This window comes from Exophiala viscosa, assembly GCF_022695815.1.
Source record: "Exophiala viscosa unplaced genomic scaffold EDD37scaffold_16, whole genome shotgun sequence".
In the NCBI taxonomy this organism is placed as follows: Eukaryota; Fungi; Ascomycota; class Eurotiomycetes; order Chaetothyriales; family Herpotrichiellaceae; genus Exophiala; species Exophiala viscosa.
Genome location: NW_026944368.1, coordinates 188,759 through 215,610, shown reverse-complemented (window position 1 = coordinate 215,610; position 26,852 = coordinate 188,759). Strand labels below are relative to the sequence as shown.

Genomic DNA, 26,852 nt, shown 5'->3' with positions numbered 1-26,852 from the left:
GATAGTTTGGACAAGAGTTGATGCTTGGAGTGGATTGTCGTGGGTGGCTTGTTGCTTGTTGGTCCAGTGGCCCTTGACTGCGCCCCTCTAAAGTTATGGCACCTACAACCCCGCCAATGGTCAATCGTCATCACCACCAAAAAAGTTGAATTGGCCTCCCTCCGGGAAGACCTTGCATTACACTCATCAGCCATTCATCACTATCCGAGAGGTACATTCCATTGCAAGCTTCGTCATACAAGTCACCACGTTACGAAGTTTCAAGCTGACCATAGCTCCCGCCCGCCCAATCATCACGTAGCTTGCTGTACCTACCCATTACCAGGAAAAGTGCAAACGTAACTTCTGTGTCTCAAATGCTTTGCCAACTCTGACCGCTTCGTCTTCATTACTTCCTCCTTTCTTGCACGTCATAATCCCGTGTTTCAAAAGTCTTTTCACCTTCAATCCTCTTGAATCACTACTTTGTTGCCCGTTGTACTATTCTTTCCTCCACCAGCCAGAATATTCAACATGGTCAACCTTCAGAGCGTCAAGCCAGACCCTCAAAAGGGCAAGGGCGTCCCAGACCGTAGAGCGTCAGTGGTCCCAGGCCTTGAACACATCTCGCTGGAAGCACCTGGAGAGGATGAGTTCTCCACCAGTGTCTATGGCTCCAAGTTTGCCGCAGAAGATCTCCCCAGCCACGAGATGCCCGAGAGAGAGATGCCAAAGGAGGTTGCATACCGCATGATCAAGGATGAGCTCAGTCTCGATGGTAACCCAATGCTGAAGTGAGTGTGTTCCGAGACTCACATAGGAGAATACGCTAATGACTGTGTTCTAGCCTTGCGAGCTTCGTCACTACGTTCATGGTAATGCTCTCTACCCTACGACGCTACCACAGACACTGATATGTTTTCTAGGAACCAGAGGCGGAACAGCTTATGACTGAAGCCTTCTCCAAGAACTTCATTGATTACGAAGAATACCCTCAGACTGCCGAGATTCAGAACCGATGCGTCAACATGATCGCCCGCCTCTTCAACGCCCCAGAGTCCGAGGATGGATCCAATGCAATGGGTACCTCGACTATCGGCTCCAGCGAGGCCATCATGTTGAGCGTTCTTGCCATGAAGAAGAAATGGCAAAACAAGCGGAAAGCTGAAGGAAAAGATGCTAGCAAGCCAAACATTGTCATGAACAGCGCAGTCCAAGTTTGCTGGGAAAAGGCTGCCCGCTACTTCGAAGTCGAGGAGAAATACGTCTACTGTACCAGTACCCGCTATGTCATGGACCCTGAAGAAGCTGTCAACCTCGTCGACGAGAACACTATCGGCATCTGTAGCGTTCTCGGTCTCACTTACACCGGTGAATACGAAGACACCAAGAAGATCAATGACCTGCTTGTTGCCAAGAATATCGACTGCCCCATCCACGTCGACGCTGCTTCTGGTGGCTTCGTGGTTCCTTTCGTCGACCCGAACCTGATGTGGGACTTCCGTCTAGAAAAGGTGGTCAGCATCAATGTCTCGGGTCACAAATATGGCTTGGTATATCCTGGTGTCGGCTGGACCGTTTGGAGATCACCGGAGTTTTTGCCTAAAGAACTGATCTTCAACATCAACTACTTGGGCGCCGATCAGGCATCATTCACTCTAAACTTCAGCAAGGGTGCCAGCCATGTCATCGCCCAATACTACCAAATGATCCGTCTCGGCAAGCGTGGGTACCGCAGCATCATGGCCAACCTCACTCGCACATCGGACTATCTCGCTGCTCAGGTGAAGGCTTTGGGATTCATCGTCATGTCTCCAGGAGGTGGCCGTTCTCTGCCTGTGGTTGCCTTCCGTCTGGACCCTGAGCATGGTCAGCTCTATGATGAGTTTGCCATTGCTCATCAGCTCCGTGAACGTGGATGGGTCGTCCCAGCCTACACCATGGCCCCACACAGTGAAGGTCTCAAGATGATGCGTGTTGTCGTTCGTGAGGACTTCAGCAAGCAGCGCTGTGACAGCCTCGTCGCCGACCTGAAAGCGGCACTACAAGTGCTCGGAGAGATGGATAAGAAGACAATGGAGCGTTACCAAGAGTACGTGTTCCTTCATTGTTTGTCAAAAACAGAATACTGATCTTGGCTTCTAGGCACATCGTCAAGAACACATCAAGAGGTAAGCACGCCAAGGGTACCAAAAACCCCTACAAGGATGAGAAGCACTCGCTTCAAGGCAAACATGGCAAGAGCCACCCAGTGTGCTAGATCATGCCCTGCCGTTTGTGATTCAGGTGGGCTGTTAAAGACGGGTGTCGGAACACCAAAACTTGGGAAGATGTGCAAATGCTGGACCCGTAGCTCATGCAGCAGTCACTTCTTGAAGTGAAGAATAAAATCAATTTCAGCGAGATCATTGAAGACGAAGTCCTGCAGCTGTCTATCGCAGTAGACTTAGTCATTACCTATGTTGAGGGCGCCTTATGCATCGCTACGGGCAAGATCGTTGAAGTCGAAGTCCTGTAGCCGGCTTTCGCAGTATCCTATGTCGATACCTATGATAAGAGCGCCATCCACATCGCTATGGACACTGTCGTTCGAGATGAAGAACTGGAGCCGGACATCGAGGTTGTCTTAGTCGTTATTCATGTCAGGAGCGCCATCTACATCGGCACTAGGTATGATCGTTGAAAATGAAGCCTTCCAGCTGCTTATCGAGGTTGTCTCATTCACTACCTATGTCAGGCGCGCCACCTGCAACGCAGTACCCTCGCAAATTCTATCGAGGTCGCCGTCATCTCAATACAGTCTCTCACCGCAGTTGCGGTACCAGTCGTCCATTAACTCCATCTTGGTTCCCTGACCCACGAATGCGCCATTGCCATAGCTGTCGTACACCCGCACAAACGTCGGCAAATGCTGGCCATGGACCATGCCTCTCGCCTCTGCCTTCTCCACCACAGTCTCATAGACACGAAACTGAATTCCTGCTTTCTTCAAAGCCTTTCCGGTCTCCTCAATCTGCGCACGCTGCATGATGCAGGCCGTGGTTGTGGGATCTCTGTTCTCGACGTATTCGAGCTCGAAGAGCTTGAGATCGACCTGTTCTGCCTTCCATTCAATGATCTTCTCGCAGAGGTATTGCATGCCGGTGACTGGGCAACCTGGGCCATCGATGAGGCGAAGCTTGAAGGATTCGAGAGTATGTGGAAGAGTCGACAAGAAGAGGTGTATTTGAGTTCGATGTCCGCCGGATTCCAGTTCCATACCATGAAGCTCAATCGGTCGATAATCACTCCATTCCCATATGCGCATGCCGAGCTCAAAGTGTTTGAGTTCGACGAATTTCGCCAGCAAATGCTTGAACAAATCCCTCGGAGTATCTTCCGTGCAGGTGCTGCCGAGGATTCTGGTGTAGTTGAATTTCAGCTCTAAGCGAGTCAGTGACTTCCCGTGGTAGTCACCCAGCACCCTAAGGAGATTCTGCATGTAAAATGGCTCTCCAACATCGTCGTAGAATGGCTCTGCAACGTCTTCATAGACGTAAGGTAGAGGATGATCATGATAGAAGCTGTTGGCATCTATGGAGAATGAGAACGTCCGGAGTGCTTTTGGGATGCTAAGGAGAGGGCGTAGGTAAACGAGGTGAATGAAGTCGCTGTGGCAGTCTTCAAGGCGTAAGATCTTCAACGGGCTAGACCTGGCTGGCTTCCAGAGATGGATAGTAAGCTCAGACAGCCTTGCTCCAACAGTGTTCAATTCTTCGAGCCTTGGAAGGTCATAGAGGCGGACGAGCTGATAGATCTTTCTGCTAGGTCGGTGTGGGTCTATCTCGTCGAAGAGGACCAATGTGCCTAAACAAAGCATGCATTTAGTGACCGTACCCAGAACATCGGTGAGAATCCGAACAACAGACTTACAAGAACGCAATGTATTCGTGGTCATGCTCTGGGCCTGGCGGCTTGTCGCATAGTAAGATTCTAGTCTTTCAAAATGGTCTGCATCCATCTCTTCTGGGTAGCGGAACAACAGGTCCTTCAGTCTGGGGAATCTCCTGATGGTCCGTCTTAGTAGCCAGAAATCTGGTGTGGGCATCTCTAGCTCTGGGCCAATCACAAGTGTCTCGACCATATTGCGTAGAGAGTCTTTGCTTTGGAGATGACGGAAGAGCAGCAAGTAATCCGACTTGGTGCGAAGGTGGACTTTTCGAAAGCGATGCGCTTCAGTCATGGCGTAGAAGTGCTTGCATGTTTTCGCGAGGTTGACCAACGCTGTGCGGTCGTCACGGATTTCGTCGACGATCTTGAGCGCGATCTCGTATGCTAGACAATCCATCTTGACGACTAAGCGGCCTGAGGACGCCGCTCTCTCGCGCGACAGCTTGACTGACGAGGTGTTGTGGTATGAACTGCACGACGTGCAAATACCTACACCGCGCTGCCTGCGCAGGCTTGCGCGGTGTGACTAGCGCCATCGCCATACCGCACCGGTCGCTGTGTGAAGCAACAAGGTGGTGGTGATGAGCCAGTAAGGCCAATATAGCGGGCGTCCCGGGGTATTTTGGACTCACAGACATCTACCTACCGCGTGAGAGTCACATCATGTCGACTGCAGTGCAAAGAAGTGCAGTACTGGCAGGTGGAATAGCACAGTTGCCCTTCCATACCATTGTCGTTGTCAGAGGAGGTGGAAACAAGATAAAGACTAAGAACCTCCGTCGGCGGAATGTTTATCCGGCAAAGCATAAATGGACAAGACGTTCAACCTTCAACGTGGATATATACATGCACCATCCTTTCTTCTCGACATTACCATTGTGAATATCTCGACTTGACTCACTTGAAAGGCTAGACCAGCCCCAGAAAACAATTCCAAATTCTACAGCAACATAAGGAACGCCATGATCTCAGCATCCCCTCTCGATTGCGAGGTCCTTGATGACCAAGTGCCGAATCAGCAGAATTTCCCGAGCAGTACTAGTCTGTATCTGGGGAACGCCCCCTGTACATATCCCAGCCCCAGCTCCTTTTCCATTTTCAGCTTCGGTACTTCCATCTCCTCCTTGACTTGCGGGGACAGTTTATGGAGGCGGTGATCGTCCATTACACATCCCTTCCACCTGGCAGCTCTCCAGGATTTCCTCTCCACCAGCGCTCTATGCCCACAGGACTTCTGCAACATGTACGTGAGTCAAGCCATAAAGCAAGGCTCACCGAAGAATCTGGTCTCAATGCCAATCACGCAACATGAATACGCATTTGCGGGGTTGTTCAAGGTAGGCCACCTCACGCTGACCAGGATGAATCGTCCAGTCACGTCCTGGCGATCCTTGCGTCTACAGGGTGACATTCGTCTAAACAAATTGCACCGCTGCCTTGGAATACTTCTTCAGTGGTCGTGACCTGACTAACCTGTTCTCCGCCGCGGCCCCGGTCCAGTCGAACCACGCGACGTTCAGCCACCGGACGTATGTCCTGCCAGCAAGGTCATACTTCTGTCACCGATGCATCCTTTTACATGCTCGAACGCAGTCATGACTGCCAACCCAAGATCGCGATTGGCACCCGCACTGTCCAGACTCCTGTGGAGGCCCCACGTTTTCTGACCCGGGTGACCTAACGATCTTGCAGCTGTCAGGAGAGGAACATAAAGAGCCCGGTAGCCCGAGTGGCATGGCTTGCCCGACCTCGTCCTCCTCGCCTCAGGTCTTCTTCCTTAGCTGCTGATACTGCCCCAGACCGAACAAACGTAGGTGTTAGACTCCAAAATGTCGTCCGCAGGCCGAGCAGACTCGTACGACCCGGACATGATCTCGGAGAAGCCGAACCTGTCGCACGTTGTCTCTTCTGGCGCCATTTCCATCAGTCCTGAACTCTTCGAGAAGGTATGCAGTGCACCCCAAGAGGCGCAGCCACATGCTAATCGAACATAACAGCTCTACTTGACACCCAAGACCCCGCATGCCGGCGACAACATCAGACGCTTTGCCAACCCTACTCCTCTAGGCTTTGTTGGGTGAGTACCCTCCAGGGTAGTATCTCTAAACCACACACACTAATGCAAAACCAGCTTCGTTATTTCTACAATGACCTTTGCAATGGTCGAGATGGGCTGGGGCGGTGCCTCGGGCCTGTATCCCGTCGTGTAAGTACATATTTCACCCGTGGAAATTACTGGCAACGCACCCTGCTGACACTTGTGCAGCGGCATTTTCTTCTTCGTTGGTCCAGTCCTACTCATTCTGACTGTCATCTTCGAATGGATCATGGGCAACTTCTTCTCCATGATGGTCTGCGGCCTTTTCGCCGTCTTCTGGCTTAGTTTCGGCATGTTGCAATTACCCACGCTAGGTCTTGGTGCGCCATACTCAACAAGCGGCACTGACTCTGTTGCGGGAGAAGCCACCAAGGCATATAACGCCGTCATTGCGCTGTACTTGATCATCTGGGGCTTCGCGCTGTTTACCTACTTCATCTTCACGCTCAAGACGAATTGCGTGTTTGCCGGTATCTTCTTGTTCGTCACGATCGCCTGCTGGGTCCTCAGTGGCGCGTACTGGAAGGTCAGCAGGGGTGAGTATGCGACTGCTCATACGTTGCAGGTGGTAAGTTGGCCCAAGGCCTACATGCAGAAAGAATGCTGACCATGTATAATGAATAGACCGGAGGAGCTTTGCTGTTCATCGTCGGTATTCTTGGCTGGTATATGTGCTTTGTGATGATGGCTGCTGAAATGCGTTTGGCTATCACGCTGCCTGTGGGCGATCTTAGTCATTTCTGGCCCAGAACTGATGTTGAGTTGGGTAGGGCTGAGAAAGAGGCTTGAAGAGACGATACAACACATGAGTCGAGTTGAAGGTAGGAGTAGCTCGGAGGTACATCAATGGAACAGACAACGGAGAGACCATGCCGATTGACGGCATGAGCAGTGCTTTGTACATGTCTTGACACAGCGTCCATGCATCTAGCTAATAACATGCTCCTTGCGGTCATTGTCACGGGGTCTGTGACAGGATGGTTTCCATGATAGAGTGCTAACCTCTGCTTCCCTACTGAACTCCCTCCAGCCCACATTACGTTACATGCAGAATCTCGACAATACCTCAGCCGGTTTGTTGACACGCGGTCATGTTCTCCTTAGCATGTCAATCATGCCCTAGAGCATCATCCGCCTCAGGTTTTTCAAGGACTCATTGCTGACCACATCCTCAAGCAGTGGAAGAAGTGACGATGGCGGTGATCGCGCTCGAGCTTTGACATTTCGCCTCGGACATGTCACAGTCATAGTATTGGGTGGAAGGGTATTCGAGACTCAGGTTGGCGAACTTGGTAAGGACATTGTAGGGATATTCTCCAACACTAATACGGTCTGGTCAGCCTTGTGTCACTCTCTGCGGGTAGGGCGTTGTAGTCCGTTTAGACTTGGGAAATTCCTCACCTGTTGTCAATGTACGAGTGTTGCAGGTCAAGGGTCAGGGCTTGCACTCCAGCCCATGGGCTGACGAGGACAGCGAATGTATCGTTATCACAGCTACCTGGCCAAGTGGTCGGTGGGCTTGCGTTGGCTGACCATTGAACACAGCAATGGACTGGCTCGATCTCGGGGGTGTCCTGGTCGGCGAAGTCGACTGTCATAGTTAGCAGCTGCCATGTTTACCAGGTAAGAGAGGTCTGGACGACTGTCTCGGAGCAACGCAATGGCAGCGAAGACTCACGTTCGACGTAAGATCCCTCCACAGAGTCTGGATTAAATTGCGACAGTGATGAGACAGTAATGTTTGTGAGCTCAAAGTTGCCTGAGAATGCTGAGATGGTAGATGTGAAGAGGAAGGCGACAGGGAGCAGGAGCGGCAATTGGTATAACATGGTCGCAGCGTCTGGAAGCAATCGCTTTGTAGGAATTATGGGAATTGATGGGTTGAGTTAACTTGTTGAAGCATGAAGCGTATGGATTCGAGAAAAGCGAAAGGACTCAACTGACTGATTTGGATTAGAACGGTGTGAGAAGGAAAAGGACTTTATATCTGCGCTTTCTGCATCGGGATCCATACAGCACCGAATTTGTGGGTTTCCATCTTTTGAGAACAACAATGGCTGCACCTTCAGCCACAAGTTTGTACAGGCATATTTACTCAATCGATGCTGTTGATGGACAAACATTGGAAGTGTGACGCTTGGCCAGCAAGTACAAGCCCCTTTGTTCGACGTAGTATCGCACGTTGTATCAGGACGGCTTCCTTCCTGAATGTAGCTAGACCAGGGTCGACTGAGACAGAGTCAGCTAGAACCTCAATAGAAACATCAGATCATGCGTACGAGCAGGGAAGAAAATGACAATGACTGGAGCGGCCCTTACATACTATCACTCTGGCCACCGCCCATCTGCTCAGTCCAAGATCGTTGGGGTTGGATGCAGTGCCAGATGTCCGGAAGCACTTCAAAGAAGGCTGCCAGAAATAATCAGTGTTACACGGCAGAAGAGCACGACAGGAAAGACATGTTGGCAACCGTCACCAAAACCAAGGCTGGAATTTTGGTGTTGACTGCTGGAAATGCGTTCGCTCCGCTCGGAAGAAAGAACGAATCAGCCTGTATCCATGAGCAATTCATTGGGAGCAAGAGAACCTTTGTGGCGCCGTGCGATAGGGATTTCGACCACAGCCTCTGAGAAGCGTTGCTGGCAGGTGAAAGAGCTTGGAGCCAAGAGTGCGAACGAAATGTCCAGGGCGTGCGTTTGCATACTTCCCGGGTATCTGAAGGTGGAAGAGCCCATTCCGGTGACTTCAGGGCCACGACAACCGAATGCCACTCGTGTAACAGGTACTACGTCCCACAAGTGACAATGCCTCCAGGACACCCCAACGAGAGCACAAACACCGCAATGACACACAACGCAAGTCCACTCACAAACAAGCAGAAAAGAGAAAGTTGCAATCAATTGCCGTGCATTTTCCGAAAGCCCACTACCATTGACTTCTGATGAGTATGTGTGATATCGTTGCACAGGCTGAGAAACACCAGCCATGCCATTTTGTTCGATCGAGGCGGAGTTCGAATTCCTTTGCCGAATCCACCCGATGAAACCCCAAACTTGACTGCAAACATGTCCATGATAGCAATCGCTTAACCCTTCTTCTTGCTGACACCAACAGTGCGACCTCTTCTGCCAGTGGTCTTGGAGTGTTGACCTCTGACACGGAGACCCCAGTAGTGTCGCAGACCACGATGAGCTCGGATCTTCTTCAGGCGTTCCAAATCCTCACGGAGCTTGCTTTCCATACCGTTGGCCAAGACCTGGTAGCTCTTGCCGTCGACAATATCACGCTGTCTGTTCAGGAACCATTCTGGGATCTTGTATTGGGTAGGGTTTTGGATGATGGTGACAATTCGTTCGAGTTCTTCAGTGGTGATATCACCGGCACTAAAACTTCCCATCAGTCCTGTCTCTTTTGATAATCCAACATTCGTGCATACCGCTTGTTCAAGTCGACATCGGCCTTCTTGCAAACCAGGTTGGAGTAGCGACGGCCGACACCCTTGATTCGGGTCAAGGCGTACATAATCTTCTGCTTGCCATCGACGTTGGTGTTGAGGAGACGAAGGATGAACTGGACTGTAGCGCATTGTTAGACTTGATCGAGCATCGACAGGAATTGGGATTTCGTACAGTTCGACTTCTCTCCGCTGACGAGAGCTGTGTTAAGATAGGTTAGCGAACGTCCTCTGTCAGTCCTGCGACGATGGTGCAACACATACACATGATGGGCTAGTCTCTTCGTTGAAATTGGCGATAGGAAACAGTTGCGATTGCGCAGTTTGTCTTCTCGACGTCGAGGCAAGATCGAAAAAGTTCTGTGGGAGGCTTGGCGAGAATGAAGGAGTTTAGGCTAGCCCATAAAAGACTAGCGCTAGATAGAGGCTGCTCACGTGCCGAGGTCCTTATCGATGGTCACATGGTGATGTCAGCGGGCCAATAACCAATAAATTGGGATGAAACGGGGTCGTCTAGCAACCAGCGAAACGAGGACAACAGGAACGGCACAGGCTGCTTCATTACGAGTTGCAGTTCGTCCAAGATCCGTATCTCTTCTGTTACCCTCCATCCTTCATCTCTATATCACTCTCATCACTCTTCTCAAACACTTTGTTTTCTCCATCAGTCTTGTGTCAGCTTGAAGCTCACTTGACCCTTCGGGATTGATTCCCGGATCACCTATCACTGCTACCTGTATTCGCTGCTGCCTTGACTGGCCAGATCAGACGATCACAAGCAGTTGCATTGAGCATCCTTCATCATGAAAGCTATCTCTGCTGCTCTCCTGGCTGGAGTGGCTTCGGCTGCCATCGCCCCTCAACAGCCTATCCAGTTCCCCAAGTCCTTCCCTGCCGAGGTCAAGGACGTCCTCGGAAACCAGCTTCATCACCTCAAGGATGCCCTCAAGGGGCTTACGGCTGAAGCAGCTGCAATCTGGGATGAGGTTGCTGCGATGTATCCCGAGGATATGAGCGCGGCCAGCTTCTTCTCCCTCCCCAAGAAGCACACCCGCCGTCCTGACCACGAATGGGACCACATTGTCCGTGGCGCTGACGTTCAAAGCGTCTGGGTGGAGAATGCCAATGGCGAGAAAGAGCGTGATATCGATGGCAAACTTGATACATATGACCTCCGGGTCAAGTCGGTCGACCCCTCCTCACTTGGTGTTGACACTGTCAAGCAATATTCGGGTTACCTCGACGACAATGAGAACGATAAGCACTTGTTCTACTGGTTCTTTGAGTCACGCAATGACCCCAAGAACGACCCAGTTGTCTTGTGGCTCAACGGTGGCCCCGGTTGTTCGTCCTTGACCGGCCTCTTCCTCGAGCTTGGACCGGCCAGAATCAACGAGAAGCTCCAGCTTGTCGACAACCCATACTCCTGGAACGACAATGCCAGCGTCATCTTCCTGGATCAGCCTGTCAACGTCGGCTACTCCTACTCCAGCTCTAGCGTCTCCAACACTGTCGCCGCCGGAAAGGATGTGTACGCATTGCTTACCCTGTTCTTTAAGCAGTTCCCAGAATATGCTAGCCAGGACTTCCACATTGCGGGTGAATCATATGCTGGACATTATATCCCCGTCTTTGCGTCTGAAATCCTGTCACACAAGAAGAGCAACATCAACCTCAAATCGCTTCTCATTGGCAACGGTCTCACAGATGGTTTGACTCAATACCCCCAATACCGCCCGATGGCATGTGGTGATGGAGGATGGCCTGCTGTTCTTGACGAACAGTCCTGCCAAGCCATGGACAATGCCCTTCCCCGCTGCTTGAACTTAATTGAGAGCTGCTACAACAGCGAAAGCGTCTGGTCGTGCGTTCCGGCAAGCATCTACTGTAATAACGCTCTGCTAGCACCTTACCAGCGAACCGGCCAGAACGTCTATGATGTGCGCGGCAAATGCAAGGACAGCAGCAACCTATGCTATCCCGAGCTTGGCTGGATTAGCAAATGGCTCAATGACAAGTCTGTCATGAAGGCTCTGGGTGTGGAGGTCGATGGCTACGACTCATGCAACTTCGACATCAACCGCAACTTCCTGTTCCAGGGTGACTGGATGCAACCTTTCCATCGATTGGTGCCTGGCCTCATCGAGAAGCTGCCAGTGTTGATCTATGCAGGTGACGCTGACTTCATCTGCAACTGGCTTGGTAACAAGGCATGGACCGAGGCGCTTGAGTATCCCGATCACAAGAAGTTCGCAGCCGCTGAGATGGAGGACCTCCGCCTCGATGGCACCAAGGATGGACGCAAGATCGGAGAAGTCAAGTCTCATGGCAATTTTACCTTCATGAGAATTCATGCAGGCGGTCACATGGTTCCTCTTGACCAACCTGAAGCGAGCTTGGAATTTTATAACCGATGGTTGGCGAAAGAATGGTTCTAGACTATCAACATACGGGAGGATATGGTGAATGCGGAGTGATACTGCGTTGAACCCTCTGAGAGGGTTTTCTGTTTGGTCGATGGAAACCGGTGTGTAGATGGGGTGTGCTGAGGCTACGAGGATCAAGGCGAAGCATGGATTGCCAGCGGTTATGTGCATTGTATATTCCTGCTGAATTGGTATAGTGAATCGGAGCAAATCCATCAATTGAATCTTCCCTTCTTCTTGCCCCCTCGCATTGCCGTGACTATTCACGATCCGGAGCGCCCCAGATCGATAGTGTGTATATCTACTGCAGGTGATGTGGTGTTTATCACGATTGCCCGAGGCGGCTGACGGTGGCCAATATTTCCAGGCTATCATGGTAGGTCGACAATGATGAGGATGGAGACACAAAATGTCGATTCTATTGATAAAGATGAGAATGATTGGCTGATATGCAAGTCATCGTCGACTGGGATTGTCCTCTCATCACACCAATCACTCTCTGTCTAAGCGCCCAGTCTCGATGTGGGCTATCTCAATCCAGTATCGTCTTCTTTCCTCTACGCGCCCGGCTGATTCTCCCTCTCCCACTCATCCAACCTATCTCGTTCCATCCTCATCCCCCTCTGCACCTCAACATCACACGTTCACCATATGGCCAACCCGGTGCTTGGTCCATATGCGACCAGATGGCCAGCGACCTCTCCACCGCCGCTGTTGTATCTAAATATTGCCATCCCCGACGCCTCTTCGATTCTTTCCCTCTTCCCTCACGCAAGCAAGTCTTGTTAATTTTGGTTGTGCGGTAACAAAGAGCTATTCTTGAAAAAAGCATCTCATTTTTGTCTTTACGCGTTTAATCATTCCTGCAAAGAATTAGTGTCTGGTACACTATTGATCTGAACACCCTGAACATCAGTCAATCCGAGTTTCTGGTTCATATCAAAACCTTACGACCTGTGGCATCTTGAGCTGGACTCTTCCTGCTACATTTCTTCACACCAAACACCAATCTTTGCAGACTCTGTTCTAGCACGAGAAGAGAGATCTTTTCTTGGTCAATCACTTTCAAGAAGGAAACCATCATCGTTGCTGGTCGACGGTCATTCTTTCTACTAATAGCTCTTACTACTGTTACCGCACACCAATACTTGCTGTGCCTCTCCAGCAACTTAATCAGTCAACCTATCTGCTTTGTTGTTGTCGATACTGCTGCAACGCATCATTTGCTTTTTTTTTTCAGCCACTCTGAATCGACCTAATCCATTTCTATCCCAAGCGAAGGACGCATCTGCATTACTCCCGGCGAGTAGTGCTTGACTTGGTTCAAACATCCCTGCAAGATCGCTGTGCCGCACGAAATCTGCAGCATAGCCTCACGACAGCCAAATCTTCCATTCCATTTGGCTTCACTGCACACCACAGTCCAACACTACATCATCACGTCACCTCCTTCGCCCCAGTATCAAGTGTCTCCAACCTCATCATCAACCACGCTGTGTTGTCACGATTGCTGGTCAATCTGTTCATCACTAAGAACAAAAGCACCTTTCTCAAACCTTCCTAGACATCATCAACACTACCTTGACGTGTCTGTTCAGGAAGCTCTGCTCCGACTCAATCCATTGTCTATACGGCAATCACTTCACACGTGGCCATTGATCTTCACACTTGCTCTGCCTCAACGACCTTTGTCAACTTACTAGCATCTTTAATCAACAACATCAGCATCAGCATCAGCATATCTAATTCAGTCAAGCGATTCATTACGACGACAGCTCTTCAGCAGCACGACGAAACACCTTCACGCATTGTCAGGAATCAGACGTCACAACGACACAACATCTTCTATTAACTTGTAAGTCTATACGCCTTCTACTTCATCAGGGCAAGCTAATCAAATGCAGTCGGCACATACTAATAATACCTGGACAACTTTTCGAAACCAAAATCAAAAAACAATACCAGAATGTCGTCACCAGCAGTGCAGCTTTCATTCACCCTTCGCACTTCTCCTAATGTCCGCACTGTCCATCTCCTGGGTTCATGGGACAACTACAAATCCCAACTTCCCCTATCAGTGGTCAAAGATCCTGGTGCAAAGCCTGGTTCCTGGAAAGGTACCTTCCGCTTCCAAGGGGCAAACACGCTCAAACTCGGCTCACGTTACTGGTACTACTACATCGTGGACGGCTACCATGTCTCTCACGATCCAGCCAAGGAGTTCGTCACCGAGAAGACAACTGGTCGGAAACTTAACGTCATTGACGTGCCATCCGGCGGCAAGGACAGGGACCATGGTAAAGCGGAACGTCCCTCTGTCAACACCAACGTCTCATCCAATCGCTACAGTCGGGAAGTTCCAAAAGGCCGTGCTCTAAGCCCAGGCAAGATTCAGCATCCCAAGCCAAGCAAGCCGTACGCTTCACGTGGAGTACGTGAAGCCGACTACGACGATTCGCCGATCGACGACCTTGACGAGCGTTTCGCAGGATACCATATCCACGACCCTGCCTCGGCATCGCCGTCTGAGATTTCGGACGACGGGTCTTCCAGTGGTACGGCGTTCTCACGTTCGTCTCCGTCAACCTTGTCGAGCGTGAGCGACCGCAGCTGTCGATGCGAGCGGTACGGCGTGACTCGGTCAGGTCAACGCGTCAAACTTGACTGCGGAGGCAAGCGATGTGGAGGATGGAGTTCATCGGAGTGCGACTCTACAGGTAGCGAGGAAGACTCGAGCGAAGACGAGCGCTACCAGAAAGCTCGAGCACGTGCAGACGCGGAGAAGAGAGCAGCAGCGGCACACGCCAGCAAGGGGCGTAGCCACCCAGAGGAGAAGAGGAGGACAGTCGTGGTGGAGAAGAGGCGGAGATGAGTGAAGCTGCAATTGCTAATAGTGAGGGAGGTGAATGAATAGTCAGGTGACATGACCGGAAATACCTCTGTTCAGGAGCCAGGTTGGAAGACAATTGCCACACCGGCACGACTGCAGCCAGGGTGATCAGGCACGGCAACAGCAAAGGACAACAATCATGCCTGATATGAGTTGTACGAAGTCAAGCCGCCCGTGGCTGGGACCGGACTCGGACCTGTGCCGCCCGCAAAGAGGGTCAGGCAGTTTGAATACGACGAAAGGGGGCCAATGACGTGTGAGATGAGAGACCCATGAGGCAGAAGTTGCGTGGACTATCCCAATAAAAATCGCACGGCGGGCATGCCGAGGATAGTCATGCATGGTGGGATGGGGTAAGGGAGAGAATAACGTCACAAGGCAAGACTGGAGGCAGATATTGTGGAAGACGGGGAATGAAGGCGGTGAGAGTGAGGAGGTGGGTGTTGGTCAATGATGTCCATGGGGGCCATAAGCGGTCTGAAAGTACTCTTTACATACATCAGATCGCGGACAACAGGAGATCAGCCCATGCTTGCATCACATACGTCCTGTTCGGAGGATCTTCTGCATTGTTTCCTTGTCCTTGCCCCGTACTGATTCTCGAGCTCAGTTTGCGACGCGTAGCTGTATTCCTTCGCCCATGGGCCAGTAACCTGATATGCAGGTAGAGGTGCTGGGAAATTGGGGACATGGTGCCCACCCTTATACGTATTCCACGGACTTGCCGCTGATTATCGTCTCGGGCGTCGATGATTGCTACCGTGTCCCTGCAGAGTGTGGGAAGTATTCCGTCAACGGCCTTGAGCTGCTTACATGTAGAATTGGAGTTCCTCATCAGTCTTGCACCAGTGTTTGTTGCACCATCGTGGCAGTTTAAAGTTTGCGAATGGAATGTCCGGGTTTGCAGGCAACGATTCTCAACTAGCGCACAGACACCGGTCACGGCAGGCGTACAAGTAAGGTAGCCAAGCGATAGAAAGATACGGTCAGCAGAAGGAGCAACGGACGTGGTTCGTGCGCGCACGATTCACCCGCTTGGATCCGGAAGGAAAGATAAGAATGAAGGACGACGCAGTAAGGATGGAGTCGCGCAGACCTGAAATGTCTGAAAGGACGAGAAAACAACAGCAGTATGTGGTAACGTGGTGGTAGAGTCGGTCGATGGAAGGGCTTGTGTCTTAGATCGCTCAACGGTAAGATCGACAGCCGCGCTGTTACGACTGCTGGAAACGAGTTTCGCGCAGGACATCACACGCTGAACCCCATGCAGCGTTGACGGAGCGAAGTCTGATGACCGGTTCCGAGCCTACCTGATGCCTAAGGGTTCTTCAGCCATCGGGTATCACCCCTTCAAGCGCTCTAACCATCAAGCCTGTTTCCAGAAAAAGTGGCACGGTCTGACCAGTGTCGATCCTCAGGTGCAAATAGGTACTGTTTCTTATTGTCGTCTCGAAGTCCTTCACACACAACGATAGAACTTTATGCATTGTTAGAAAGGAGGTCATCAGCTCCATCGTGTATCTCTACTAGCTTGCTGTCAAGCACCCGTTGTCGCGAACCTGCAGAACTTCAATTTGAATGATCGATGTACTCCCCGTCAGACGGTGCCACTTTTTCTGGAAACCACTTGCCATGTGGGAGAGTGGTTTGTCTACGATCAGATCTTCTCTTTTTGACAGCAACGTCTTCTGCTTCCTTCTTGTCTCAAAGCTCAGAGTTCCAGGCCGTTTGCTCTTGAAGTTCCAGGCTCTTTCATTTAAAAATGTTGCGCCCTCGAAAAGACGTGCAAGAATTCATGATCGAAAATTCGTTGGGGCTTTTGTGTTCGCGGCATCGTCATCAACGGAAGGGTCTAGTCAGCCGAAAGTTGCAGTAGTGACCTTAGATAAGCTTGCATGGTTCGACCATCAGACCACGTTCGCATAATCGCACGTTGGCGCCGCCATTCGGGTCTGGCCGTCAGGGTCTTTGATTCGAGCCCATCTTCGGCTTGGGCGGTCTCGCCTTGGGCTAGCTGCTTGAACGCGTGACTGATTAAGGCTCTCTCTGACTGCACTCGAACGACAGCCGAACATCCGCTCCATTAGAGTGAAGGGCCATTACTTTGGAGGTGAAAGAGGGTGCTGCGTGGTAGGACACTGTTCGCTTAAGTAGTCCATCAAGACAACGCTGGGAGAGGTCAAAGCCATGCAGACAGTGTCGAAAGAGAGAAGGTTGAACAATGATGAGCTGGCGAGCTCTGATCTAGATTTTGAAGCATATTAGTTGTTCGGACGAGAGGGAATTCTGGCAGCTTGTCATGCCACTTTGGTCGTGCGTTTCCTTACGAGATGAGTTGCTAGCGGGATACAGAGGTAAACGCGGAACCAAACCTTACTCTACCTGCTGATCGGCTCATTGAATACCGAAGTTGATGCTCTCTCTGATGCAGTAGTGAGGCCTGAGCACCCCGCATCTCTGTGCGTTTCTTTTCCTTTGATCCTTACTCCCTGTTGCCGCAGACTTACTACTTCCTCTCAGCTCGGGTCTCGGGTCTCGTCAAAGGTGGGCGATCATTCATGTGCACATGCATCCAAGTCGGCTAGCTTGAGCCTCGCTCTGCTTTTCGGTAACCACAAGGACATCACAGGGCACCATCTGTCGCATGGTCGTGGTCCGAGGCCAGACCAATGATTGCCTCTGATTTGAGAAAAGCTCCTGATGAGCATACAGACCATACCTGGTTGTCATCTTGGCTGTAATGCAGCGTAACAATGCACCTTGGAACACTGTCTTGTGAAAATACCCCTCCGTACCAGAATAAACATACTTTCATTTGCTCCATTTTCGCGCAGCTTCATCCTGGTCCATTCCCACAGTATCCTCCTCGTTTCCAGATCACCCGTTCGCCCACAGTTCACTCCGGTCCAAGGTTGTCTGGACCATGGAGGCAGGTTGGCTCCAACTCGAGAAGATTTCCTTACACCCGTCAGGAGACGTAACATCGGATCTCCATCTCACGCGATTGATTGGATCTAACCCATGTCGGTCCACAGGATACCCAGATACCTCACAGATCTCGGCAGCTTCGGTCAGTGAGAATGCACAGTGCATGCTCGGCGACTGAGGGGTTTCCGCTCATCCTGAAGCTTCGAGTCTCAGGTCCAAAGGATCATGAGAGGGGTTGATCAAAGCTGCCAGTCTACATAAGGGCCACTTTCTCCGTGCATCATGCCATCAACTCCCTCGCTCCAAGTCACAGTAGAGAAGCATACCATCTCCTCACTCTGTTTACCAACATAAACTACCTTCCACTACATACACCTTTCCACCCAATCAACATGTCGTCCCACAAGATCCCCGAAGAACAGTGGGCGCAAGTCATTCAGAAGACTGGCGGACCTCTTGAATACAAGAAGATCCCAGTCGCTAAGCCCGGCCCAGAAGAAGTCCTCGTCAATATCAAATACTCTGGCGTCTGCCACACCGATCTCCACGCAGTCAACGGCGACTGGCCTCTTGCGACGAAACTACCACTTGTTGGTGGTCATGAGGGTGCTGGTTACGTCGTAGCTCGTGGTGAGCTGGTTACGGACGAAATCTGCAAGATCGGTGAAGCTGTCGGTGTCAAGTGGCTCAACGACTCCTGCTTGTCCTGCACCTTCTGCCAACAGTCCGACGAACCCCTCTGCCTCACCCCCAAGCTCTCCGGCTACACAGTCGACGGTACCTTCCAGCAATACTGTATCGCCTCCGCACGACACGTCTCCCACATCCCCGAAGGCGTTCCCCTCGACGAGATTTCACCCGTCCTTTGCGCCGGTATCACGGTCTACAAGGGGTTGAAAGAGTCGGGAGCCAGACCAGGACAGACAGTCGCCATCGTAGGCGCTGGTGGCGGGTTGGGAGCTTTGGCACAGCAATATGCAAAGGCCATGGGTCTGCACACCATCGCCATTGACACTGGTGATGACAAGAAGAAGCTTTGCGAACAAATGGGATCAAAAGTGAGTTTCTCGGCGTTCGTACGTGAGGATCAATACTGACTGCTCGGAACAGCATTTCATCGACTTCTCCAAGTCCAGCGACGTTGTCAAGGACGTCAAGGCCGCTACCAAAGACGGCCTCGGTCCCCACGCCGTCATCCTAGTGGCTGTCAGCGAAAAGCCCTTCCAGCAAGCCGCCGAATATGTCCGCCCCAGAGGTACCGTCATTGTCATCGGTCTCCCTGCCAAAGCCTATATCCGAGCACCCGTGTTCGAGTCAGTGGTGAAGATGATCAGAATCCAAGCCTCATATGTCGGTAACAGACAAGACGGTGAGGAAGCTTTGGACTTTTTTGCCCGTGGCTTGATCAAGGTGCCATTCAAGACGGTGGAGTTGAAGGACCTTCCCAAGGTGTACGAGATGATGCACGCAGGCCAGATCGCTGGACGATATGTGCTCAAGATGCCCGACGCTGAATAGACTTGCAGCTCAAAAGTGAGGTCATGAGGAGTTTGAATGAGTCGGATCGATCATCACGTGGCGGTTATGGTTATGATATGATATGAAAAGGATCTCCGACGAACCTGGGTAGCATGTATGTGTATGCTAGACATTTGATGACCCATTGCATTTGGATATCATCACAAGTGACGCCTCGCAGACTCTCTCGAGATGGTGATAAACGAAAGGATCTGGGGCCTGATCGAGGCGGACCAGGATTTCCCATGATGCCCGGAGCAAAGTTAGTCCGTTCCGATGCACCCCTCATAGTCTACCGCCAAGCCGGTTTCAAACAAAAGTGGCACCGTCTGACAGGGAGTCCATCGACGATACAAATCGGAGTTCTATAGGTTCGTGATAACGGGTGCCTATACAGCAAGCTAGTAGGGATACTCGATGGAGCTGATGACCTCCTTTCTGACAATGCATGAATCTCTCTCGTTGTGTGCGAAGGACTTCGAGACGACAATAAGAAACAACACTCCGTTGCAGTTGACAAGCGACACTGGTCAGACCGTGCCACTTTTTCTGGAAACAGGCTCACCGCCTCCTCCTGGTTTTCCTCTTTCACCAAGCCATCGTCTCCCAACTTCTTTTGTGTAGTCCTTCTCTACTAATCCAAAAACCTATGTTGATGCCACCATGGTATTTTAGTCAGCGCAATCGATGATCCACAAGTGGCTTTGGTCAGCATTTCAAAGTCGCGCAAGATATCAGTCCAAGACTCTCTGTGCAGGCGATATCCGGCGTCAATGGCAGGGCGATGCAGGTGGGGCGACACTTGAGACTGACGACCAAGAAATGAGTCAGCCTGCATATATCCATCTCCCACAAGCAGTCCAGCCTGGACTTCTCATTCGTCATTGTACAACTAATCACTCCGGCTTCCCTTCGATACGCTGCAAGAGACACCGCCGCCTGGTGCAACAGTGGCTACAATGAACTCAAAACTCGTCGCACTTGGCCGAGTCGGGAAGTACCTCTTTCCTTATCAGGCTTTTCGAGGCGCCATGGCGTGTTGCCCAGGCTTCTCCTCCTCGTCACCGTTGTAAGTCCAACTATAAGACGTTACCTAACCAGCAGGTCTTCTGATCCCATTGGCCGTTTTCGTGTTTGGATCACATGATTATGGCCACCGAACGAAACCAAGCACAACCTAAAGGGCACCTTCCTGTACTTGACCAAGGCCGAACGTCTATGAGAGAATTAGCCCATAGAGACGTCCAGACGGCGTATCATCTACAGCCTTCGCCTCTTCATGTCTGGGGTGTTGATGTGGGATTAAGTCCAAGATCAATCTTCTGATCTCCCTCGCTCGCTGACTCAACCACATTCTCAAGTATAATATCCCCCCAGGTGAGAGATCGCGGAGCGCGACATCCTGCTCCGCCACGTGCCTGAAGTTCTTGCAAAATGAAGAAGTCCAAGTTCATGTTCATCAACAAAAACCCTGAGTCCGATTCGCTCTCTCACAGCAACAAGAAAGAGCGCATCCAAATACACAGTCATGTCCAGAAAGACCGCCGGTACCACAAGTCCCAGAACGGCATAATCATCACAGCTCAGCTACCTCATCTGCAGCCTGGTCGTGCCGGCAGCAGCTCAGCAACCTCCAGTGGCCACTTGGCAAGCGAGAAAGGGGTCGAACCAAGACATTCCAAGAGGAAGGGTTCGAAGCTACTTCTCAGCCAAGTCGGATGTAATGTGAATAGTGGCAATAGTGGACAGACGCAGCCACAGGACGCGAACATCGATCCTCTTCTCTGGGTAATGTCTCAACACAACGACTCGAACCAATCATCTCCAGACGGTATTCCGGTATTTCCAGCTTCAGCAGAAGAAAACTTCGACCCCTTCGACGTCACTTGTGTCAGAGTCGACCAGTCTATACACAATCTGCTCCAGTATTTCCTCAGAGTCCATCATCCTGCTACATGGCATCTTGAAGCTGGGAAGGAGCAGAATTATGCTTTTCGATACGATGCCTTGTCAGTCATTCAAGGCTGTCTACACGATCAGTACAACATGTACTCGTTGTTAGCATCCATGTCCAGCTACATGACGTTTATCGATGCCATACCACCTTCGGGTCATGGCAATTTCTACATTCACAAAGCTCTGCAGTCTTCCCAAAGATACGTTGAAAGCCGTCAACCACTAACCAGCAGGACGATTTTCAATACTTTCCACCTTGGTTGTGCAGAATGGTATAGGTACAATGTCGACGCGGCGGTCGTGCATATGAAGGGTGCGAAAGCAATGGTCGACTCACTCGGCGGGTTGGGGTCACTACAGGGTCCGCTCGTGGAGCTACTTCTCAATGGCGACGCATACATCGCAGCCGAGATGAACCGAAAGCCACTCTGGTCCCATGCCGATTTCGAGCCCGGTGAAGACCATCCTATGATCGGTTATGCCCTCCAAGAACTTCAGAGAGTCCAGTCAGGCAAGGTCCGGACGGCAGTTGGCCTGCTCACGTCCACACAGCAAGAGATCGTCCCGTCAAGTCTACGATGGATCATCCTAGATCTGACGGTCGTGCTGTCAGCACTGAAAATATCTCAGTCGTCGGCTCGCAAGGCCGACAAGTTACCCAAGGGTGGCCTGCACTGGATATATCTCCGTAACCTAGCCATCAAACATCGCCTCCTGGAAATCGATCTGGAGGACCCCAGAAGCGAAGCCATTCGCATCGCAGTGCTCTTGTGGATATATATGTGTTTCACATACGCCGGACGACGGAGATCAATCAAAATCATTGCCCCTTTCCTGCGGCAGACTCTGCTGAGAACATCGAAAAATGATTGGACTGGCCACGAAGAAGTCCACCTCTGGACGTTGTGCATCGGAGGTCTCTCAGCTACGCTAGGTAGCGACGAACACACATGGTTCCTGACGGAGATCAAGGACAGTCCCATAGGCACACTTGGCGATTCGGAGGTCATCTTCGACGTCCTGGTGAGCTTGTCGCATAAATTCTTCTACCTCGAGTCGGCGCAGAAATCCATACTGAAGGCTCTCGCACAAGGTATTTTTGCCACGACCCCGGGCAAAGCGGCATCAAAAGCGTGAGTCGGTCCAAACATCAAGAATTTGAACAACCCCGCGCACTGAGGAATGACAGAGCATACCGCCAGATGACAAGCGTGGCTGGACGCGCGCCTCCAGCTTCTTCCTGGAAATCACGAGGTCGCGCTCCTCAGGCTACAAATGCGACCCCAGAGCTTGGAAGTGCTAGAGAACAGATGGACGGCGACGCCGGCTCAGTCAGGTCCAGTATCATGTTTGCTTCTGAGTAACTGGGCCAGCGCAGTTTCTGGGAGAGGGGCAACATCGGCCAAATGGCTGCCCATGAATCACTAACCCTCCCCGCAATCTCTTCACTACGCACACTCATACTCGGGGAGTTGGAGATCGAGACCCCGACCACTTCCCGACACACCCCCACCTTCAACTGCGATTTCCAATGCATCGGCACTTGTACCTTTCGACATTGTTTCTTGGGTGTTATCTCCGACCCGTCATCACTGCCTTGTTTACTTGCCGGGGAAACTGGAGTAAGCCTCCATCTCGGAATTTGTGTGGGACGCGAATATATTACTTTGCAGGGCAGCAAAACTGAAAGCACCACAGTGATCAGCACCATAACCTCCACTGACAGAAATCTAGCTCAATCAATATGACTACCAACGGCACAAACGGCGCCAACGGCAGCAAAGCCTCCCTCTCAGCCTTCGATACCTCCTCCACCATCCCTCTCTGGCTCGATGGTGAGCAAGTCACACTCTCCTCTACATTTGACGTCGTCTCCCCTGTCGATCATAAGACATTGTACAAGTGTTCTGCAGCCGACGAAGAGGATGCGCTCAAGGCGATAGAATCGGCACAGAAGGCTTTTAAGACATGGTCGAAGACGAAACCCGGCACAAGGAGAGACATTTTTCTTCGAGCAGCAGAAGGATTCAAAAAGAGAAAACCCGAGCAGGCGCACTATGCCCACACTGAGACAGGCGGACCGGCGTCCATGACTGACTTTGAACATGGCCTTGCGTACGAAGCGTGTCTGAGCGTCGCCGGTCTGATCCAGCCTGCCCTGACTTCATCAGCACCCGTCGTCCAGGATGAAGGTGCCTCTGCACTTGTCGTCAAAGAGCCCTATGGCGTTGTCCTAGGTATTGCGCCTTGGAATGCTCCTCATGTCCTTGGTCTGCGCGCTTGTTTACAACCATTAGCCATGTACGTCACCTTCCAATGGCCGTCCGCCGAATCCATGCTAACAGGTCTGCAGGGGAAATACCGTGATTCTGAAAGGTCCCGAGGCCGCACCCGCGACATATTGGGCCATCGCCGGGATCCTGCAAGAAGCCGGCCTCCCAGCAGGCTGTCTGAACACACTCTACCACCGACCCGCAGATGCGGCGAAAGTCACCAGCACGCTGATCAACCACCCGGCCATCAAGAAAATCAATTTTACCGGCTCCACGGGCGTGGGATCTATCATCGCATCTATGGCCGGCAAGCTCCTGAAGCCCACTGTGATGGAGCTTGGCGGCAAAGCCCCGTCAATTGTCTGCGACGATGCCGACATCCAGCATGCCGCCCTGCAGTGCGCGCTCGGCGCTTTCATCCATGCCGGACAGATTTGCATGGCGACAGAACGTATTTTCGTCCACGCCAAAATCGCAGACGAGTTCCGCGAGGCCCTGAAAGGAACGATGGACAAAGTCTTTGGCGAGGGGGGCATGGACGTGCCACAGCTGGTTACATCGGCGCCGGTCGAGAAGAACAAGAAACTCCTCGATGATGCCATCTCGAAAGGTGCAAAGGCAATCTACGGCGACCCCAAACACCACGAGGAATCTAAGACTAAGATGCGACCTGTCATTATCGAGAACGTCAAGCCGGATATGGACATCTATTTCACCGAGTCCTTTGGGCCGACCGTGTCACTGTATATCGTCAACTCGGACGATGAGGCGATTGCCATTGCCAATGATACCGACTATGGTCTGAGTAGTGCCGTGTTTACTGAGGACCTGCGTCGCGGGCTACGTATTGCCAGGCAAATTGAGAGCGGGGCGGTGCATATCAATAACATGACTGTTCATGACGAGGCGGCTTTGCCGCATGGTGGTGTCAAGAAGAGCGGTTTTGGGCGGTTTAATGGTCTACCGGGCTTGGAAGAGTGGGTGAGGACAAAGGTAATTACGTGGAAAGACTGATATGTTCATCCCTGAATGTCGTTGTTGGGTTGCAAATACCCTGTCGACCGGGACTTGGGTCAGGGTGGCTGTTCATGTATATGATCATACTATGCACTCTCTATGCGAAGTTCGTGGTGCAACGTATAGTCCCACTGTCAGAAGATATGAAATTGAGTTCGTAGTGAGAGAAGAAGAGAATATCAAAACAGCATGTTATGCGTTGTGCGTCGTGTCAGTATTCTCAAGGGAAAGTCATTGAGATTCAACTTCATGTGTTTCTCGCTAATTAAGTGACGCATCCTTGGTATCTCGTCAAGATATACCCATTCCCAACGCCTCAGCATCATGTGAAAAGGTAGCCATCTTCAACCTGCCACGCCGTGTATCCTTCTCAGTATCCAAGGTAAATCCCGTTCCTTGTTCATGCGTGTCCGACCACTGGGCAAATTGCGCCCTTGGGCGCGTTCTCGACGCTTGGGTGTATGTGCACTTTGCCCTTGTGGTGACCCAGTGTAGCATTCGTCACAGGGCAGACATCGCCATCCTTTGCGTCTGCGGTGGAAGGGTGATCTGGAGGGAGGACGCTCGAGACAGTGCCAACGACTGGACAGATGGCTTCGTCCATCTTCTGCTGCTCAGGACGGCTGACAATCTTGGAAAGGGCAGGGCAGGCCCCAGCATTGGAAAGATCAGACGAGTTGTCGAAGATTCCAGGGTGTTTGTGAAGGTTGTGGTGATGGTCGGTGGTGGCCTTCGTGACTGGACAGACGAGACCAGGCTGGTCCGCGTCGAAAGAGGGGTGTTGGGGAGGGAGGACTGTATTGGTCGTTCCAACGACTGGGCAGACTTCGGCCATGGTGATAATTGATTATGGAGGAATGACTAAACGTGCACAGTGTGATAAGTAGAGTCCTGCGAAGATGAGGCTGTAGTGAAGGAAAAAGAAGGACAAGTAGGCCAGAAGAGTGTTGGAAGGAAGTGCACGGGCAACAGGCAGTGTAGTGGTTGTGGTCAGGCGGCAGACCGCGATAGTTTTGATTATTGATTGACTGGTTTGGGTGAGAGGATCAGCCTTGCAGGAGTGAGCGACGTCACTCTGCTTTCCCCGCGACCCAAAGGGGAATTCCCGATGGCCAATCAGAACCAACTAGTTGTAAGCCCATATGAGGCGAGTACAGAACTTCTCAGACCTTCACGACTCTAGCCATTGCTGAAGGAACCTCACTGAGCTTCATCTGCTCGGAATCGCCCATTGGCAACCTTCCGCCTCGGACATTGACCTGCATCGCCTGCGCCAGAAGCTTCGGGTGCCCAAGTCCACTGTCCCTCTCTGATCTCCATTTGACAAAGTTGTCCATCTCAGTCCCGATTTTGACATGCTTGTTATCATGCCGCTGGACATCGACTGTGGTATATGGAACGGCTTTTGACCCAGAGACATGTTGTCCGGCGATAATTTCGCGGCTCTCGGGTGGATAGTCGTGGCCCGTGTACAGCTTAAAGTGTGACGGTAGAGCGAGTAGCTTTTGCATGGATTGATACAGATCGGTGGCTGATCCTCCTGGGAAATCGCAACGAGCAGATCCAACATCTGGATTGAAGATTGAGTCTCCCGTGAAGACATTGGATCCAATCACATATCCAATGTGGTCCGGAGTATGACCAGGTAGATGGATGACCTTGGCTTCGATGTTGCCGATAGCGAATGTCTCATCGTCGGCAAAGGTATGATCGAAAGCGCCTTCCAGGTCTATGGCAGGAATGTTGTAGACCTTGGACATGGTCTTTTGAACCTGGCTTATCCGTTCACCAATGCAAACCAGAGGCGACGGTGATGTGGGCTGCCGTTCCGCAAGAACGTTTTGAAGATAGCGAGAGGCAGTCAAATGATCAGCATGAGCATGAGTTTCGAGGATCCGAGAGACGGTATAGCATTTCCCAGCGACCAGATCGAGGATCTCATCGGCTGCTCGCGTGGTGATCTTCCCAGTCGGCTTGTCGTAGTCGAGTACCGGGTCAATAACCACAGCTTCCTTTGTTATTTCATCGGCCACTAAATATTGCCAGGTGCCAGTAACAGGTTCGAACAGAGTATGAACTTTCGGCTCCATGGTCAATCTTGCAAAAGAGTTTGCAGACTCGAGGAAGAAGACAATGCTCTAAGCGAAGGTCAGTGATATATGTAGACACTGTCTATCCCTCTGACATTAGCCCTGCTTCTGACGGCTTGTAAAGCATGTGGCGAAGAAATCATGAGTAAACATCCCCGAGTGCACAAGGCTGGCTGACGTTCGGCTTATAGATAACAGACCCCGATATGTCTTCAACGAGGGATCAGCCGGGGACACTCGTTAGCCCCATTGATTAACGTCAACCCAATCTGATAGCCACGCACGGCACCTC

The 26,852-nt window shown here is 51.5% G+C and overlaps 12 protein-coding genes across 12 annotated transcripts; 7 read left to right on the top strand and 5 right to left on the bottom strand.

Annotated features, from left to right (window-relative positions):
- Positions 1–247: 247 nt before the first annotated feature.
- EDD37DRAFT_203386 (glutamate decarboxylase) lies at positions 248–2,339 on the top strand. The gene is made up of 4 exons (XM_062810200.1): positions 248–773; positions 827–854; positions 906–2,071; positions 2,125–2,339. The coding sequence occupies exons 1-4, from the start codon at positions 514–516 to the stop codon at positions 2,237–2,239; spliced, it is 1,569 nt and encodes a 522-aa protein (XP_062665551.1). The 5' UTR covers positions 248–513; the 3' UTR covers positions 2,240–2,339.
- Positions 2,340–2,678: 339 nt separating this feature from the next.
- On the bottom strand, positions 2,679–4,637 carry EDD37DRAFT_642834 (uncharacterized protein). Its single transcript, XM_062817391.1, has 2 exons — positions 3,892–4,637; positions 2,679–3,825 (listed from the first exon to the last, which is right to left on the bottom strand). The coding sequence occupies exons 1-2, from the start codon at positions 4,304–4,306 to the stop codon at positions 2,771–2,773; spliced, it is 1,470 nt and encodes a 489-aa protein (XP_062665550.1). The 5' UTR covers positions 4,307–4,637; the 3' UTR covers positions 2,679–2,770.
- Positions 4,638–5,738: 1,101 nt separating this feature from the next.
- On the top strand, positions 5,739–6,796 carry EDD37DRAFT_570685 (GPR1/FUN34/yaaH family-domain-containing protein; the record flags this gene model as incomplete). The annotated part of the gene is made up of 5 exons (XM_062814291.1): positions 5,739–5,855; positions 5,907–5,986; positions 6,041–6,115; positions 6,176–6,575; positions 6,632–6,796. 5 exons carry the CDS (start codon positions 5,739–5,741, stop codon positions 6,794–6,796), a joined length of 837 nt encoding a protein of 278 aa, XP_062665549.1.
- Positions 6,797–6,996: 200 nt separating this feature from the next.
- EDD37DRAFT_203360 (uncharacterized protein) lies at positions 6,997–7,937 on the bottom strand. Its single transcript, XM_062810199.1, has 3 exons — positions 7,686–7,937; positions 7,409–7,598; positions 6,997–7,329 (listed from the first exon to the last, which is right to left on the bottom strand). The coding sequence occupies exons 1-3, from the start codon at positions 7,834–7,836 to the stop codon at positions 7,179–7,181; spliced, it is 492 nt and encodes a 163-aa protein (XP_062665548.1). The 5' UTR covers positions 7,837–7,937; the 3' UTR covers positions 6,997–7,178.
- A 1,091-nt stretch (positions 7,938–9,028) lies between these two features.
- EDD37DRAFT_203215 (ribosomal protein S13) lies at positions 9,029–9,913 on the bottom strand. The gene is made up of 4 exons (XM_062810198.1): positions 9,727–9,913; positions 9,638–9,664; positions 9,445–9,583; positions 9,029–9,391 (listed from the first exon to the last, which is right to left on the bottom strand). The coding sequence occupies exons 1-4, from the start codon at positions 9,728–9,730 to the stop codon at positions 9,094–9,096; spliced, it is 468 nt and encodes a 155-aa protein (XP_062665547.1). The 5' UTR covers positions 9,731–9,913; the 3' UTR covers positions 9,029–9,093.
- An 81-nt stretch (positions 9,914–9,994) lies between these two features.
- EDD37DRAFT_642826 (carboxypeptidase C) lies at positions 9,995–12,186 on the top strand. Its single transcript, XM_062817390.1, has one exon. It carries the CDS (start codon positions 10,266–10,268, stop codon positions 11,898–11,900), a length of 1,635 nt encoding a protein of 544 aa, XP_062665546.1. The 5' UTR covers positions 9,995–10,265; the 3' UTR covers positions 11,901–12,186.
- Positions 12,187–13,854: 1,668 nt separating this feature from the next.
- Positions 13,855–14,760, top strand: EDD37DRAFT_660148 (uncharacterized protein; the record flags this gene model as incomplete). The annotated part of the gene is made up of 1 exon (XM_062819089.1): positions 13,855–14,760. The coding sequence occupies one exon, from the start codon at positions 13,855–13,857 to the stop codon at positions 14,758–14,760; it is 906 nt and encodes a 301-aa protein (XP_062665545.1).
- A 3,237-nt stretch (positions 14,761–17,997) lies between these two features.
- EDD37DRAFT_583921 (alcohol dehydrogenase 3) lies at positions 17,998–19,675 on the top strand. Its single transcript, XM_062814437.1, has 2 exons — positions 17,998–18,764; positions 18,817–19,675. Exons 1-2 carry the CDS (start codon positions 18,099–18,101, stop codon positions 19,222–19,224), a joined length of 1,074 nt encoding a protein of 357 aa, XP_062665544.1. The 5' UTR covers positions 17,998–18,098; the 3' UTR covers positions 19,225–19,675.
- A 685-nt stretch (positions 19,676–20,360) lies between these two features.
- On the top strand, positions 20,361–22,621 carry EDD37DRAFT_202459 (uncharacterized protein). The gene has a single exon (XM_062810194.1). It carries the CDS (start codon positions 20,659–20,661, stop codon positions 22,315–22,317), a length of 1,659 nt encoding a protein of 552 aa, XP_062665543.1. The 5' UTR covers positions 20,361–20,658; the 3' UTR covers positions 22,318–22,621.
- On the top strand, positions 22,622–24,669 carry EDD37DRAFT_202447 (vanillin dehydrogenase). Its single transcript, XM_062810193.1, has 2 exons — positions 22,622–23,481; positions 23,534–24,669. The coding sequence occupies exons 1-2, from the start codon at positions 22,925–22,927 to the stop codon at positions 24,465–24,467; spliced, it is 1,491 nt and encodes a 496-aa protein (XP_062665542.1). The 5' UTR covers positions 22,622–22,924; the 3' UTR covers positions 24,468–24,669.
- Positions 24,460–25,469, bottom strand: EDD37DRAFT_202409 (uncharacterized protein). Its single transcript, XM_062810192.1, has one exon. It carries the CDS (start codon positions 25,303–25,305, stop codon positions 24,871–24,873), a length of 435 nt encoding a protein of 144 aa, XP_062665541.1. The 5' UTR covers positions 25,306–25,469; the 3' UTR covers positions 24,460–24,870.
- EDD37DRAFT_203143 (uncharacterized protein) lies at positions 25,470–26,710 on the bottom strand. The gene has a single exon (XM_062810196.1). It carries the CDS (start codon positions 26,558–26,560, stop codon positions 25,634–25,636), a length of 927 nt encoding a protein of 308 aa, XP_062665540.1. The 5' UTR covers positions 26,561–26,710; the 3' UTR covers positions 25,470–25,633.
- Positions 26,711–26,852: the final 142 nt, after the last annotated feature.